Source organism: Glycine soja, chromosome 3 (genome assembly GCF_004193775.1).
Source record: "Glycine soja cultivar W05 chromosome 3, ASM419377v2, whole genome shotgun sequence".
In the NCBI taxonomy this organism is placed as follows: domain Eukaryota; kingdom Viridiplantae; phylum Streptophyta; class Magnoliopsida; order Fabales; family Fabaceae; genus Glycine; species Glycine soja.
In genome coordinates, this window is record NC_041004.1 from 38,895,235 (window position 1) to 38,911,499 (window position 16,265).

The following is a 16,265-nucleotide window of genomic DNA, read 5'->3' on the forward strand; positions in this document are numbered from 1 at the left end:
AAAGGACAGGAAAAAGCCACTGAAAAGAAAATTAATTTTTAAAATTATGTACTTTGTTGATTAATGTAAAATATCACTTTCCACTCTAAAAAAATTTGATTAGTTATCTTTAATAAAATCTCATCTCTTAATTATATTTTATTGTTATCAAATTTTTCACTCATTCCAATAAAGATTATCTTATTCAAATTTTGAGTTTTACCTCTAAAGAAAAATATGATACCTAAAAAAAGACTTTAACGATAAAGTGAATTTTTGAGGTGATTATAATGAGATGAATGTAATTTATATTTTCTTCTATTTTGGTTTGTCTTATAATGACAACGACGATAAGAGTAAAATACTGTTGTCCATTATGGATGTATGTGATGTAGTCCCATACAATACATGTTTTATTCATGAGATTCCATGGAATGAACAGATTATTATTTAATAGATTTGAATTCAGTTCTACTTAAGAAGGACATAGTGCTAAAAAAATGAGTTTAAAAAAAAAAGTTTTTTTAAGGGGGGTGTATAGATGGAGTGAGTGAGGTGAGCCATGTGATGATCCACGTGGCGCTAAGGCGACAAGCACCGGCACTGAAACGCATAGGATCTATCTGCGGTACATAGCCATAGGTAGAGACTGTGAAGTGTGCTCGCTACTATCACTATGGATTCCCATTCCCCTGTCATCCCCTCAACGACGTCCTTGTCAATGGCGGCGAAGCGTCCGTGTCCGTCGCAAAACCCTAGAGCGGAGAACAACCTGGGCGAGGTGGAGCGCCGACTTGAGGCGTTCCTCTCACTCTCCCACGTGGCTTCTCTCTCCCTCGATCTCTCCTTCGAGAGGCTCCTCCAATCGCTCCCCTCCGACTCCGACTCCGATCTCATCGATCGCGCCCTCAAAATGGCCTCTCTCCTCCTAGACGCCGCCAAACACTCATCCCGCAAACGCGCTTCCAACCACAATTCCCTCTCCTGGCCCCTCCCCCCCGACCTCACCATCAAGGTCACTTTCCCTCACCTTTATTTTCTAATGCCACCTCACTATACCTGTTTTTTTTTTTTTTTTTTTTTTTAATTATTAATTTGATTTCCCCCCCTCTGTTTTGCTTGCTGTAGATTCGTGTTTTTGCGTTTCGTGTCGGTGAGCTAATTAATTAAGTCGGTGGATTTGTTGATTTTTTTGTTAATTTTTCCCCTTTTTCTTAGGGAAGCCTTTTATTATTATGGAAATGGTTTTTATTGAATATAATTGGATTCGATTTTTCTGAGTGTCTGAATACAAAGATGCTGCATAGATGAAGTGCTTGTGGTGGAACATGCAGAGCACGAGTCTATGGTTGCATATATGGTTTTAAATAGCGTTCCGCAAATGCGATGTCAAGGTATTTTGACTCCCTGCAACCAGTTACGGCTGCATCAGTTGCATTTTCTGGTTATATGAAAGGTTTTTTACTCACGCAATGTCAAGGTATTCTGACTCACTGCAACGCGACCGCAATTTAAAACCACAAGTTGCATTTTACACGAAAAAATTGAAATTTCTATTGCTTATTATGGGAAACTAGTCTACCGTAGGTTTTAAACGTGCTTCTGCATGGAAGTGATTAGTAAGCTCTCTCTGGGTACTGATTCTGAGTCTCGTTGTACAGGTGTTCTCGATGCTTGATACCCAGAGCCTGTGCTATGCTTCGGCTACTTGTTTACTGTTTAGCAAATGTGCTAAGGATCCTATGTGCTATGCAAATCTTGATTTGACGACACTGGTTCCGAAGGTTAACAATGCAGTAGTTGCCACGATGATTCAGCGAGCTGGAAAGGGACTAAGGTATGAAATAATGTCCTTTCCGTGCTATGGTTTTCTTGTTCCTGAGCAAACTTTAATCAACTGCACACCTGGTGGTTTTGATGTATAATTTGTGACAGTACAAAATGAATCACCTATTGTACTTGAGATGCCAACGTGTGTGTGTGGGGGGGGGGGGGGGGGATTTTTGGATTGTCTGCTTTGGTGCTTAGATTTCATCACTTATTGTCTTGTCTTTCTACCATATAAGAGATCTGTCTTCATTTTAGCTTGTGTTAACTTCTTGGGCCTGCATTACAATGTGACCTGTCTTTTTTTTTTGTTCATGCGTAATTATTTTCTCACATAAATCTATTTTAATTCTTTTAATAAGGTCTCTTAAGCTTGGTGTTGTCCCTAGCGCTGCTACTTCACTTGGATCTTGTCCACCATTCGTTTGTACCATCAGAAATGCTATTGTAGAAGTACCTAATTTTTCATGGAATGACAAGAGATCTCGACAAGGGAGAGAGTCATCCATTCTCACAAGATGCTGTTTAAGCCCTTTAAGTGGGGATGGCGGTGCCCCAGGGTATGTTTTTTCATGGGCTTCAGTATTCAGTATGTTTGGGTGACCTGTTTTAAATGCGCTCTTACATTTTGTTTTTGTAGGGCTCTTTTGAGAAAGTTGCACTTGTACAATATCGAGAGAATGGATAATGCATCCCTTGGTGCAGCATTGTCAGCATGCCCTTCTCTCCTTGATTTGGAAATTGTTGGGCTGTAAGTTTATTTCCTTCAACTCTTTTCATTATAAGAATTTTCGGACTGCTAGTGGATTATGGATATGAGAATGACATTGGTTAAAATGTGTGAAAACATGAAGAAAATGGAACTCTTTCTATTATCAGTGCACTTTCTTATGATCTGTAGTATGTACTATTTTAAATTCCATCTGCCACATTTAGGGGAGTTCTGGTTGAATTTGACTAGGAATAGAACAAAAAATGATATAAAGACAGTGTGACATATTTTCAGTAGACCTCTAAAGTGGTCCAGATATACACTATGAAGAATTCTCACATGCAACTCATGTCGTATTGATAACTCATCTTCCACATGAGCAGTGTGTCAAAAATCCAAAAACTCCTTAGACGGTGTCTGCAATAACCAATTGTCTGTCAATACTTTGGGTAAGTTTTGAGGACTGCAAGAGCCTAATACAGCTTTCTTCAACCAAATGACATGGAATACAGGATGAACTCTGCTTGTGGCAGGTAATTGCAGCATGTAAGCAATCTTCCCATTCCCTTGGATTGCTCAATGGGCCCATTGATCTTGGACTGAGTTTCTCATTGCTTTACTGGGCCAAGAATCAGAACCTTTAGGACCAGGATTTCTGATACATCTGATCTCCTACCTGCAAATCTTTTCTTCTCATCATCTTGCTGCATTATGCTGTGCAGAGCATGGTGTTAATTATGCTTCATACTTCAAACGTTCATGATTGAGGGAAATGTATTCCCTCTAAAAAGTAAGGTAGGATCCCTTCCATACAAGGCTCTAAAGGGCATCATTTGTGTTGAACCAACATTCAGCCCAACTCAATGATTGTGGCCACTGCTTATACCTTATGAAACATCTTAAATATCCAAACATTTATTTACCACCTTAGGATTCCCATCCATTTGTGGATGCTAAGCATGGCTGTACTTCTTGATTTTAGTTACCACTCGCTTGAATAATTTTGACTAGAAATGCATGAGCAAGATTTGGTCCCTAATGGAAGTAGGGGACACATGATGCTTTACATTTTCAGATATAAAAATATGGGCTATCTCCTTGGCTGTGAAAGGATGAACTATAGCCAAAAAATGGGCATATTTGGGCAGTCTATGCTCCATGCCGAGGTGTTATCCTTCCTCTTGGCTGTGGATAGACCATTGATGAAATCCATGGAGATGTCACTCCAACTTTGGATCAGAATAGGCAATGGCTGCAGGAGACTGGTGAGGTACCGGGTTTGATGCTTATTTCTTGTGTACTTCACATTTGGCTATAAACTGCTGGATATCCTTCTTTGTTCCTTTCCGATAAACCACCCCAGATATTCTCTTGCATGTTATGATTTCTGAACAAACCTAAGTGTCCTATGGCTGATTTGTGAATTCTGATAGCAGCAAAAGAATTCTAGCAGAAGTCCTTGGAATAACTAACCTGTCCTTGTAAAATAACCTGCCATCTTCAAAGCATAACCTGGATGAACTTGGGGTTGTGCAATCAGATCTTTTATGAACTGATGTATTTTGAGATTAGTCTGAACTTCCTCCACTTGTTCCCGTTAAATGAAATGGACTCTTGAGATGGTAGTGTAATTCATCTTCCATAATAGTGAAGCTGCTACCTGGTTGTCATTTTCAGGATAATAGTGGATTTCTAAAGTCATAGCCTAGTAATTTAGAGGTCCATTTGTGTTGGTCTTCACCCATTAATCTCTGTTCAGTCAGTTTGGAATTTTGAACTCCTTCAATGGGTATAATATGTTGTCACTTTTGGACTGTAATCACTTTAGCCATCAATTTTTCATGAACTGACTTCTGTGAGCTTTCATGCTATAGTACTTCTCTTATCCCTTTTCTGGTTGCATCCTATTCCTCAATTAAGTCTTTTGAGAAATTTGGCATGGCAAGTATTGACAGGGAAGTCTTGGCTGATCGTAGAGTTTCAAAGGCCTGTTGTGTCTCTTGATGCTTGAGATCAATGAAACTTGCCTTTTTTTTTCAATAATTCTGTAAAGGGATTTACTATTTTCCCATAGTTCCACGCTAATTTTCTGCAGTACTCCACGAATCGAAAAATCCCCTGAGCCTTTTGAAAGTCCTTAAACATGAAGAAAATGGAACTCAGATCAGTTTAACTTATTATGATCTGGAATATGAATTATTTTAAATTCCATCTGCTGTATTTAGGCTGGGAATTCTTTCTGCTGTAAGTTGTGAGTTGTGACTATGAACTTGGTTGGTTTTATTGCAATATCTCGTTCTTCTTTTAAACTCAGATGTGAACAAGTGAATATCATTTAATGTGTATCTGTATCTATGTCTTCACATATTTTCCACTAATTCATTTCTTTTGAGAGAGAGTGTTTTTTCTAAATTGTATTTTGTTGATAGTCCTTTTTTGTTTTTTTTTGCTAGCCATGTTGAGCTGAGGCAAACATTAATGTCAGTAAGTGCAAACTGCCACTTGATAGAGCGTTTGTTTTTTGAGTCTTCTAAAACAGGTAACTCACTTTCTCAGCTATATTTTACTTTTTAGGGTTTTTGGTATCTCTACTTATCTATTTTTGATTATCAGGTAGAGATGACAGCTTGAAAGCGCAAACCTGTTTTGAGCTAGTAAACAATTGTCCTCATCTAACTTCTTTATCCCTTAGAGGGTTTAAGCTACACGATTGCAAAGTTCGTGTACTGGTTAAGGTATGTTTTCATGAAAGTATCAATTTTCAATGTACTGTTTCAAGTTCTTATTTCCAACATATTTTGCATTGTGCAGTGTCCATCCATTGGAGCTTTTGATTAACTATGACAATCTCTTGTTAATAGAGAGAATTTCCTTTTATTAATTTTATTCATTACAAGATACATGTTTTGCTCAATATGTAGTGTTCAATTTCTACATTTTACTTTAGTTCTACTCAACTTTAGTTTTTATTTATTTATTTATTTATTTTTGTTGTCTTTGCACTTTTTACACCCAAAGACTATCTTGAGCTCAAGTTAGAGGCGTTTTGGTGAACTTTTGCAGCTTGTAACTTACCTGTTATCATGGAGTGTTGAGTCTGTGTGAATGTTTTATAATAAATTATGTATGAGTATGAGCTTAAATATATCTATTTCTTTTCGATTATCAAAAACTGGTGGGAAAATTTAATTTTTGAATAATAATTTTGCAATATTACATGCTATATAATACATATTGGTGACCATTTTGTTTTTGAAGTTCAGTTGATTAATTTTAAATTAGATGGCATTCTCCTAATTTTCCTTTTTATTATTGAAGTAAAAGAAAAGCCCCATGTTCTCAGAGTTATTAATTCCAAACTTCATGTGCAGGGATTTAGGAAACTGAAATATGTTGACTTTTCAACATCCTATTCAATCACTGGTAACTTCTTAAGGTCAGTTGTTTCTAACAAGGCTTTGCAAGAGCCTGTCTGATTCTGTCGGTCAGTTGAGATTTATTAAAAAACTAAAACCTTTATTTTCCAGAAACCTTGGAAGCTGCAATGGTGGGAATTTACTTGAGGTCTTAATTTTAAGGGATTGCATGCATCTCAAAGAGGTAATATCTGTAATGCATTTCTACTTTTCTACTTTTCTTCTTCTTTCCACCCAATTGCCTCCGAACTGAAATGTAATACTTAATGTGCAGATGGAAGTTGCTAGGCTGTTGACTGCAATTCTTGCAGGAGATTTCAAATTGCTTGTACATCTTGTGGGTATATAGAAATTTATTTACCTTGCTAAAATAAGAGTGAAGTATGTGCTAGACTCTCAATTTTGATTCTTGTTGTCACTTTTACCTTTAAACAGGACATATCCAATAGGGAAGGCTTAGCATCTGAGGCTGACTGGTATCACAGGTGCTATAACTCTAGGTAATGATTATTGTATATAGATATGTTACTTCGACTTTCTAAATGACTTATTTTTTTTTATTCTTTATATATTTACAAATTTGAGGCTGTGTTCCAGTATTATGCCTACGAAACAGGTTTTGGAAGCAAGGCCTGATATGTGTCTGGTGGCTGAATATCCGTCAGCCGAAGGAAGGTTAGATAGTCTTCAGTTAGAGTACTTTTGGATTTTGGTGCACTGAATTTCTTACAGGTGAAGGGTTTTTTTTTTTTTTTCTTTCATTCTAAAGGTCACCAATTTTTTGGGTTTCTGGATTGTCTTGCAGTTACATTGAGACATTTGATGCTGATATGAATAGTGAGATAAGTCTTCCATCACAATTGAGCAGCCACACGTCAGATGGATCAATTTTTATGAGTACATCTGAAAGCAGCTACAATAGTGATCAGGGAAGTGGCAATGAGGATGGTCAAGATGCCAACTATGTGATATATGAGGAAAGCTCAGATGAGATTGACTTTTTGTCCCTCTAGGGAATCCTCGTTGTAAGGCATCAATCGAAAAGGACAACAATCTAGTGAACTTGGTACTCTCTTTCTCTCTGTGGACATGCATGCACTTATGTGTGTTGTGGGAGGGGGGTTACACGCTGATTTCTAGGAAAATGCTAACAGGTGTCTTGAGGTCATAAATTGGTGAAGAAAACAAAACTAGAAAGTATATATTGAAAAATAAAGAATTTATTGTATGATAAATACAAAAATCATTTGATACTTGTTTTTTTTAAAGGTATTGGAAATATTTAATAGGGTGTAATAAATGCCTCCTTCACCAGTGTCCTCAAGATACTTGCTTGACCCTTCAATAAAAGCATTTACTAAGATAGATTAGCTTTGCTTTTAGGTTTTGACTTTGGACAACCATGCACTATGAACAAGTTTGAAAGCTTACGTAGAATATGATGTTTTGGAGATTGTCATGGTTGGCGCGTGACAAATTTTGTTGTCTAGTATCCCATATTGGAAATTAGAGATACCCAATACTTTTGTGTCCACAAAAAGGGATGTTACAGTACAATTTGATGCTTCGAAATTAGTGCCTAGTGCCTACTGTCTGTTTTCCTTCTAAATTCAATGTTTGTTGGACCCATTTCATTAGCTTTGTTAGCCTCTTGGCATTTCCTAATATTGCGTTTTGACTTTATGGACTAGGGGAGCGGTAGGGGAAGAGCGATGCCACAGGATGGATGTCAATATGGATCCTGGATTTTTCAACTTTCATTTTGTCCTTCTCTCTAATTGAAGTTCTTCATTGTGGAATTTTCAATCTGGGAGGACAATTGGAGATCAGGTGCAATTTTAAAGTTGCCCTCTGTTTCCATATTTACAGAAACGTAAATATATTGCTGCTCCATCCCACTTTATTTTTCCTCGGCATTAATCTATGCAGTGCTGGGATTTGTTTTTGGTTCTAATGTAGAAGAGGTCTTCAATTATGTATTTTGTACCCCTTTTAGCTAATTCGCAAATAAAATTAAGTAAACATTCTTTGTTTACTTTTTATTAGTAATAATAGGAGATGGCCAGGTCATGGATCATTTCAGGATGAATGAACATACCCCGTTGATCAAACACATTCCTGTTCGTGAGAGGTGACATCCTTGAAAAAATGTAACTCGCACTTATTATCATTTCGTGTAGGTATACTACACAGATTATGGAATTGATGTAATATTCTTCCTACTCGCTCCTAAATTAAACAAAATTACATATGAAACTGTTCTATGATCTGATGACCTTCCAATCCTTCGCATTGCAAAATCGGACGGTTCCAATATTTTAGGTTGGCAGGAGATAATTGGAACAGTTTCAGGTTTTAATAAAACTAGGTGGATTTTTTTATTAGACTTAATTACTTAATTCCCATGTCTGGATATTTTAAATCTCATTGTTTCAATGTCAGATGTTTTTTTTCCAACTTATTTACATATTAATTTCTATACGCAGTCAGTATAAAAGTTTTATACTAGTATTAATTAATTAAAAAGTTTCAACTTATTTACATATTAATTAATTAAAAAGTGCGGTAGTTATGATATTTAAGATTTTAATGATAAAACTTAAATTATCATATGTCTGTTTATAATTGAATGCTAGTGCAATTTTTGTACACGAGCACACACTAATTTTTTTTTTTTTCTAATAATGATGGATTTCGCTTTAAAATGTGTAAGTAATCTATATATTCAAAATTTTCGCATCTAATCCTAATTTTTTTTTTGACATCTAATTCTAAATTATTATGTATGATAAATTTGTTAATTTTTATAATAATTATTTTAAATATTATATTGATATTGGTTTATGATTTGTTAACAATATAATTTTACATTGTACATAGTCGTTAAATTCTTAAAATATATATTGTAAAATGTTATTGAATATCTTATGAATGTTTGTTTTGATTTATTTTTAGGAAAATACTTGTTTTCAAAGTCATTTAAGTTGTAAATTTTGATTATTTTTTGAAAATTTATTAGTGTAAAACGTGAGATAATTACAATCTGTTATTGAGTTTTGTGAGATGATTTTATTATTAAATTGTAATGTTTAATAATCAGTTTCATATTAATAAATTGACATTAAATTATAAAATTAAGAACTAATTTGATATTAAATTATAACATATTATATTCTTGTAATTTTTACAGACTAAATGAAAATTTTCGTTCTTTCAAGATTATATGCCCCTGTTTTACATTTGTTTTTTGCCTTAGCTCATGAGTGAGACGATTAGGAGTGAAAATGAGCTAAGTCAAGTTTTATTGGCTTGAACTCGGTTTGAGTTGAATATTTAAGGTTTAAGTTTGACTCATTACCTGTCATAGGCTTTTTTTACAGGCTCGACTCGATGTATATAAAAGCTTAATTTGGTATAGATAATAATAATAATAATAATAATAATAATAATAATAATAATAATAAGCACATACAAGTAAAATCTCTAAGCATTTTATGCCACTTGATCCTATTATTCATAATGCCATAAAAATGATATAGATAATAATAATAATAATAATAATAATAATAATAATAATAATAATAATAATTATAATAATAATAATAATTATTATTATTATTATGATTATTATTATTATTACTTAAACAAGCCAGCTTGTCAAACTTAACAAGTTTTTTTTTATGGTTTAGCTTTGGCCTTTATATCTAAAAAAACTTTTTAAAAAGTGACATTTATAATAAATAAGTTAAGCCGAGCCGAACCTTAAATAGATCGAGTCATGAACCCTTGACAAACAGCCCAATTCATTTCCATCCATATAGACACCGTTAAGTGATGTAGGTAATTTTTAAAACAATTTTACCTATGTCATTATTCATTATTTATTTTTTATTTAACAAATTTAACTCATTATTTATGTTTTCTGACATGCTTCATTATTAGTTAAAATTTGTAAAAACACAAATAATGAGTTAAACTTATTAAATAAAAAATAAGATATGTTGGTAATATTTCTAGAGAATAGTATTTGTTTGTTGAGAAAATAAGGAAGGAACTAAGGGAGTAAAGTCAGAAAAATTCAATGTCCTTTTAGAGGGTGTTGCAGTTGCAGATAGTAACTGTAGATTCTAAGCCGCGCTTAAAATGAGGGCAGTACTGGTGTCGGTGTTGCCGCTTCCACCTTCCCATCGACTTTCCACTCAAAACCACAATCCCAATTCGCACCTCCGTTTTCCTTCTTCTTCTTCTGTCACTTCCTCCACATCCTCCAACAGAACCATAGTGTTTGGCGTCAATCCCAGCGACTCCAAAAAAGACCCTTCCTTCTTCGACGAAAATGGCGCCGTCAACGACATGGAAGGTTACCTCAACCACCTCTCCCTCGAATACGACTCTGTCTGGGACACTAAACCCTCTTGGTCAGCTTCCCCTTTTCCCTTCTCTTCCCCATTCATTTTTTTTAATCCCTAAAATTCAAAATAAAATGCATTGTTTGACTCCTGAGTTATTGGAATTGTACATTAATAAAGGACATTTGATAACATAATTTAACATTTTTTATTTATTTATGATATTTACTATTTAGTAAACTTGCTTGCTCTCGTATTTTGTTTAGGTGTCAACCCTGGACAATAGCTCTGACGGGGGTATCAATTATTGCCATTAGCTGGTTGATTTTGCATTCGGTGATAATCACTTCACTTATATCATCACTAATATGTGCATGGTGGTACATCTTCCTCTATTCTTATCCCAAGGTTCGCCAACATCTATTATCTTATCTGTGTTACTTAATTTGCTTATTCTGCTTTAGAGTCTATTAATAACGCATTATCATAAAACAGCACTATACATGTTAGTGGAGGGACTGCCGGTTATTGTTTGAGTCTTTGAGCTTATTAACATTCTATTCAATGGGTTTTTGGGATTACCCTGACATTTTTCTTTTGGTGATGGAACATGTGTAGTGATCAAAATTTCATGTCTTTTGTCCCCCCCCCCCCCCCCCCTTAAAGATACCTGCCATATTTTTAGTCCCGGGTGTTCAGTGAGCTTAGAAAATGAAGCATCAGTTTTGGTTTATACTCTATATAGTGATTTGTTCAGGTCTTGCCTTTCTTGAAAGAAAATTATGTTGATGTCATTCCTGTGTTTATCGAAATTAGGGAGAACGATATCAGAGATATTACCGACAATTCGCCCATGTTCTACTTATACATGGTATTAGCGTTTGCATTTGAGAAAGTTATGTGGACTGTGGAGTCTAGGAGTAGGTTCTGCTGTGCTTACATTCTGTTAAAACACAGCAAAAAATAGGAAAATAATTGATCTTTAAGGTAATTAATAATTAGACTCAAGACAGACAAATGCTTACTAGAACGGCAAAAAAAGAGAGTAGAAAGTGTAAATTAGAAAAAAAAAATTTATTATATTAAAAAAATATAAATTATTCAATATTTATTTTTTAAATAATTAAATATATTTACTATACCTTAACCAATCTTTTTAGGATAAATTACACTTGAAATTCGGTAGCCCCTTTTTTCCAAAAGTTTTCATCTCTTTTGAGATTTAATTATCATTGTAGTTCGAGCAACTCCAATGCATTTGTTTATATTGGTTCTTAAATTTAAGCAACCTGATAATACCATTGAAGCAAAGGAGTTCTTATAGAAGTTGCTTACATAAACAACTATAGCTAAGGTTGCTTAAGCATTAAAAAACTTCAAAATTTGAAGTCAAAATGAGGGTTCTTGTGTGAGTCAAGAAATGAAATAGAACTCAATAAAAATAAGTTAAGAATTCAAGTTCAGTTCTAACATTGGAGTGAAAATTAGTAATTGTTTTATATTCTATCTGATAACAAGAGATATTTTAAAATAGAATTAAGAATTTAAATCGAGTTCTTGTATTGAAAATACTTTTAGCTCTGCTTCAAGGAAGGTAACTGAAATTGCTTTGATCGACCTCCCTTGTGTAATCTTCACATGCTTTTAAAGTACTTGTCAGCAAGATCCGTATGATATTTCTTGTTTGTTGTCAGGCATATTCAGATATGATTGCTGAACGCAGAGAAAGAGTTACAAATGGTGTTGAAGACACATTTGGTCAAAAGAAGAATCAGTAATTCGTATTATTCTTGCCCCTTCTTTCCTTGCTCTGTACCTTTGCTTGTATTTTCATATTCAATTACTGAATAGTACTCCTTGAGGCTTCATTCATGTTATGTTACTGCCAATTGGCCTGGAGATCATAGGGTGATGTACAAGTCTTGACAAATAACGCTGTATAATAAATATTTGACCTTTTCTTCACACCCTGGTTGTGGTCGCATGTGTATTAACTTATGCTTTGGTTTGGTTGAATTGACTTTGAAAATTGTTCCTTGAATCTGTGAAAATATTGTTCTGTCAGAATTCAGCAGCAGTTTTCTTTACATAAGCTTCGGTCTATAGCTTATTCACAATTTGTACACGAAAGAAGGGGGATATCCACCAAATTTAAGTTTCCTTCTTTGGAGATGTTCTTTACCTAATAATAGTTAAAAGCAAAAGAAGTGAGAAGAACTTTTTATAGTTATCATTCAAAGGTAAAAATAGTCAAACAATTTATTGCAGAGTCCACCATCATGACCGTTCTGTATCATGCCAATATGTCATCGATAGAGTGGAAGGCAAAATAATTTCGAAGCACTTACTTTCTTCCCTGTACCGCAGTACTAGGGGAAAATAATTGAAAATTACTTTTCATCCAAAGATGAAAACGTAGGGAAAAACATCATGAGATTAATGTTATCCCTTTGTAAATCAATTGGAGACTTTTAAAGCAAAATAAATGAACTTGTCAATTTGGCATTGCTTCTCAAAGGCTCATAGCTTGGACATTTACCTCACGAGATTAGAATAATGCAAACAACTTCTTGAAGACATTTACCCTAAAGTATTTAAGCATCAGAATTTGGAGAGGGTCTATTCCCCATGTATGAGTTGGAAAAGATTCTCCTAAGGTTGATGGAAACTGAACGAATTTCTTTCAAGTTGTGAAATTGAAACTATCAGCAAGAATCATCAAGTCTTGTTCAAGAGGTCAAACCTCGTGCTATTATTTTTGGGTGATTGTTGAAAATGGAAAATATAAGTCAAACATTATTTTGATGTTAGTGCTTAAAGTTAAACGTCAAAATTAAAAGTCCAAACAAACTGCCGCGCCGTGTTTGTTTTTTTCCTTTATAAACAGAGACTCCTCGACAGTGATACCACTCTCAAGTTTTTATTCAACACACCTTTCAGCTCTAATTAAGTAAACCATATATCTAATAACTAATTTCTGCAAGAAGCAGATTCTGAAATTTAGAAACCGCAAGAGATATTCCCGAAGTTCTAATGGAAGGAATTATATGGAAGGCTGATGGTAAATATATGTAACTGAATTGAAGAGATGAAAAAAGGAGAAAAAAAACTTAATTTACTCATTTGATTCCTATGTTTACATAATCTTTAGGCTTTAGTCTCTATACATAGAAATTACTCATTTTAGTCCCTATACATAACACTTTTTAATATGCTTTTATCTAGGGACCAATATGTATTAAAAAGTGTACATGGACTTAATCAGATTAAAGAATATACGTATAGGGATTAAAGTGTAAAGATTGAAAATTTATAAGGTATAAAGATAAAATAAGTAATTAAACTAAGCAGAAAATAATAGGACAAAGAAAGAGGTGAGTTTATGAGTTTCATGTAATCTGATAACATGGTTGTAGAAAACTGTGTTGCTGGCAATACCAGTTTAGCACTCAAGAATAAGATATAATTTAATTAAGTCGTATATCGACTACTCATTTTTCCAAGCATACAAAATGAGAGAGAATCCAAGACCTTGCAACTGTGAATCCCTGAACTGCTGAGAATAAGCCCATGTGAGAACAGAAGGATCAGAAACAGATGATTGGCTACTTGACCACAGCTTCTCAGTTGAAATGCAAGTTTGGAACATAAAAACTGCATCTCCCATAGCATTTCCAAATAGCCAATTATGTACATCCCAAAACACTTCCACGGGTATTCCATCCACCAAAATGGTGTGATTTCCCCTAAACTTCCACTTGAGTTGCTTCACCTGCATCACTGTCTTGCTATCAATTCTAATCACAAGACATGGATCATTAAGCCCTAGTGTGTCACACTCAATCCTCACATCATGCACCTGACCCTTGTCACAAAACTGAGCCTTTGCACCATAAAACTTCTTGCCAAAAATGTGCTCTCTCTTTGCAATAAAAACGGCTTCAGAGTGATCAGCACAAGCATAGTCACTATCAATCTTCTTGCATGCCTCCTTTTTCAGATCCCCTAGGAGTAACACCATCTCTTGATTGAACACAACAACTAAGTAAAAACCCTCCAATGGTTCTGGCCCAGAACCAAATTTAGCACAGCTCAAGTCCCAAAGTATATCAATTTTATTAGACTCAACCTCCAAATTCTTTGACCCTTTCCTTTTTGAGAACAACCATGGCTTTATGTCAACTTTGCAGAGGCAATGATTGCCTAATTCATCTATTCCCACACTCAAGCCTTGTCCCATCAAATTTTTGGTCCAAGAGACAGTGATCAAGCATGAACGACCTCCTAACTTGCACTGATAGACACAAGTAACAGCATTTTGTGCTCCCCTTGTGGTGCTTGAATAGGAGGAATCTACAACCCGAACACCATTTTCTCCAAAACAAGAAGGAAACTCCTTCATGGCAGCAGCAGCAAATTATCTGAGCTTGTTTCCTGAAATCTGATCTTTTATAAATTCATGTGCTTGAAAAGATCATAGCCAAAATTCTTCAAAATCAGCTCCAAAACTCTTCATTTTCCATTCGAGTCTATATATTTCTTTAGAATGAACACCAGAAGAGGAAAGATAGAGAGAAAAAGTGAGATTTGCTTTACTTGTTAATTCAATGCTGATACAATACAACTAAAGTAAAAGCCAAAATGTATGATTTGAGAAGTGCAAGGAACAGAAAGGAAGGGTAAGTAAAAGAGAATTTGCTTTTTAGCACATGGGGTAGCAAAGAAAGTGAAGGAATGGATAAAGCCTGCAATAAAATAGAGAGAGAGAGAGTTGGTCAAAGCATGAACCGTGGCAACTGGATATGTATGTGCTGCAGAGAGTGGTATTTGTTTTATACATGCTCTCATCTTGCTGTCTCTCATTTTCTTTTTAAATAAAAAAAATGGTGCCAGGTCAAGTTTTCAAAATTATAATTATGTCCCTGCTGAGTAGCAGAGACAATATTAAAACTGTTCAAAATAATTGACATAAAATAAAATGATTGAAATCATTAGAAATAAACGTAATATTTAAGAATGACATGGGATGCATCACTGTACAGTGTCTATGAGCTGGTGTAATTAGAGTGTGAGTATGAAAAAGGATGAGATTAATTATAATTAAATGATAAAAAAAATATAAATCTAAAATGATATGTATATGCAAGAGAATAACATTATTTAATGCTTAAACATTTTTATATTCTAATTTTAAAAAATTCTGAACATCTAACTATTTGGCAAAATATGTTGGCAAATTTTTGTTATGTGAACAATTGGGTTTTAAAATATATTTAGAATAAGTTTATTAAAAATAACAGATGAGACATACCAAGGATAATCATCATATTTTTTCTATTAAAGTTGCAAGAAAAAAATATATCAACGATCGTTTTAGTCATCAACAATTATATTGATCAAGGATTTTTTGTTAGGGGGAATACCATAATCATACACGAGGATAAAATATTAGTAGATATTTTTGGTATTCTCTAGAAAAGAGGAGAGGATGAGTCAAATACAGTGTATTTTGGGATCAAGATCCGAGAAGTGGAAGGTATTAATTAAGTGGGCTCCTTCTCAGTTGAACCATTAATTGAGAACTAAGTATGCATCTCTATGACTATCCACCCCCCTAAAGCGTGGCTTTTTTCCACAATTAGTGGGAACAATTGGGTTTAGGCAACCAAAGTTGATCTTGGCAACAATTATATAACTTATAACTGACTACTGAATCAATTCAGGGCTACAAGGTTAAATTATAATAAGCTTTCCCTCCTAAAATTTATTGCATGGTTAAATTAAATAAACCGTGGTTGTTTCATCAAGGAACTATGATATCTTGATTGCCACTGGCTCTTAGTGCCAATTGTGGTCTAATAAAGTTGGGGGGACATAGCCAGAGACTATTTCTCGAAGTGTTCCAATGGCAATTGCAGGCTGTTTGACCATCATCTTCAACAATTAATTCATGACACAATGTGGATCATCTAGTCTTAATCA

General features: G+C 34.4%; 3 protein-coding genes across 4 annotated transcripts; 2 read left to right on the forward strand and 1 right to left on the reverse strand.

The window, feature by feature from the left end:
* Window positions 1–501: 501 nt before the first annotated feature.
* LOC114406864 (F-box protein At4g02760-like) lies at window positions 502–8,203 on the forward strand. Of its 2 annotated transcripts, none has more exons than XM_028369698.1 (13): window positions 502–994; window positions 1,641–1,816; window positions 2,169–2,366; window positions 2,447–2,557; window positions 4,972–5,057; window positions 5,132–5,253; window positions 5,890–5,954; window positions 6,046–6,118; window positions 6,209–6,271; window positions 6,370–6,434; window positions 6,532–6,609; window positions 6,740–7,000; window positions 7,626–8,203. In XM_028369698.1, the coding sequence occupies exons 1-12, from the start codon at window positions 656–658 to the stop codon at window positions 6,945–6,947; spliced, it is 1,584 nt and encodes a 527-aa protein (XP_028225499.1). In that variant the 5' UTR covers window positions 502–655; the 3' UTR covers window positions 6,948–7,000; window positions 7,626–8,203. The 2 variants fall into 2 exon arrangements, with proteins under 2 accessions (XP_028225499.1, XP_028225500.1); XM_028369699.1 differs by lacking the exon at window positions 7,626–8,203 and adding an exon at window positions 7,318–7,607.
* A 1,783-nt stretch (window positions 8,204–9,986) lies between these two features.
* Window positions 9,987–12,250, forward strand: LOC114406866. The gene is made up of 3 exons (XM_028369701.1): window positions 9,987–10,352; window positions 10,550–10,691; window positions 11,978–12,250. The coding sequence occupies exons 1-3, from the start codon at window positions 10,078–10,080 to the stop codon at window positions 12,059–12,061; spliced, it is 501 nt and encodes a 166-aa protein (XP_028225502.1). The 5' UTR covers window positions 9,987–10,077; the 3' UTR covers window positions 12,062–12,250.
* LOC114406865 lies at window positions 12,111–15,098 on the reverse strand. The gene is made up of 2 exons (XM_028369700.1): window positions 13,815–15,098; window positions 12,111–12,465 (listed from the first exon to the last, which is right to left on the reverse strand). Exons 1-2 carry the CDS (start codon window positions 14,683–14,685, stop codon window positions 12,395–12,397), a joined length of 942 nt encoding a protein of 313 aa, XP_028225501.1. The 5' UTR covers window positions 14,686–15,098; the 3' UTR covers window positions 12,111–12,394.
* Between the last annotated feature and the right edge of the window lie 1,167 nt (window positions 15,099–16,265).

Bases quoted from the DNA above. Each gene is read 5' to 3' on its own strand.
- LOC114406865 (XM_028369700.1), bottom strand. From the start codon at position 14,685: ATGAAGGAGTTTCCTTCTTGTTTTGGAGAAAATGGTGTTCGGGTTGTA. The intron at 12,466-13,814 runs GTCTTGGATTCT...AACTATTATTAG, and splicing joins CAGGGATTCACAGTTGCAAG to GTAAAGAACATCTCCAAAGA.
- LOC114406866 (XM_028369701.1), top strand. From the start codon at position 10,078: ATGAGGGCAGTACTGGTGTCGGTGTTGCCGCTTCCACCTTCCCATCGA. The intron at 10,353-10,549 runs GTCAGCTTCCCC...TATTTTGTTTAG, and splicing joins TGGGACACTAAACCCTCTTG to GTGTCAACCCTGGACAATAG. The intron at 10,692-11,977 runs GTTCGCCAACAT...GTTTGTTGTCAG, and splicing joins TCCTCTATTCTTATCCCAAG to GCATATTCAGATATGATTGC.
- LOC114406864 (XM_028369698.1), top strand. From the start codon at position 656: ATGGATTCCCATTCCCCTGTCATCCCCTCAACGACGTCCTTGTCAATG. The intron at 2,367-2,446 runs GTATGTTTTTTC...TTGTTTTTGTAG, and splicing joins GGGGATGGCGGTGCCCCAGG to GGCTCTTTTGAGAAAGTTGC. The intron at 2,558-4,971 runs GTAAGTTTATTT...TTTTTTTGCTAG, and splicing joins GATTTGGAAATTGTTGGGCT to CCATGTTGAGCTGAGGCAAA.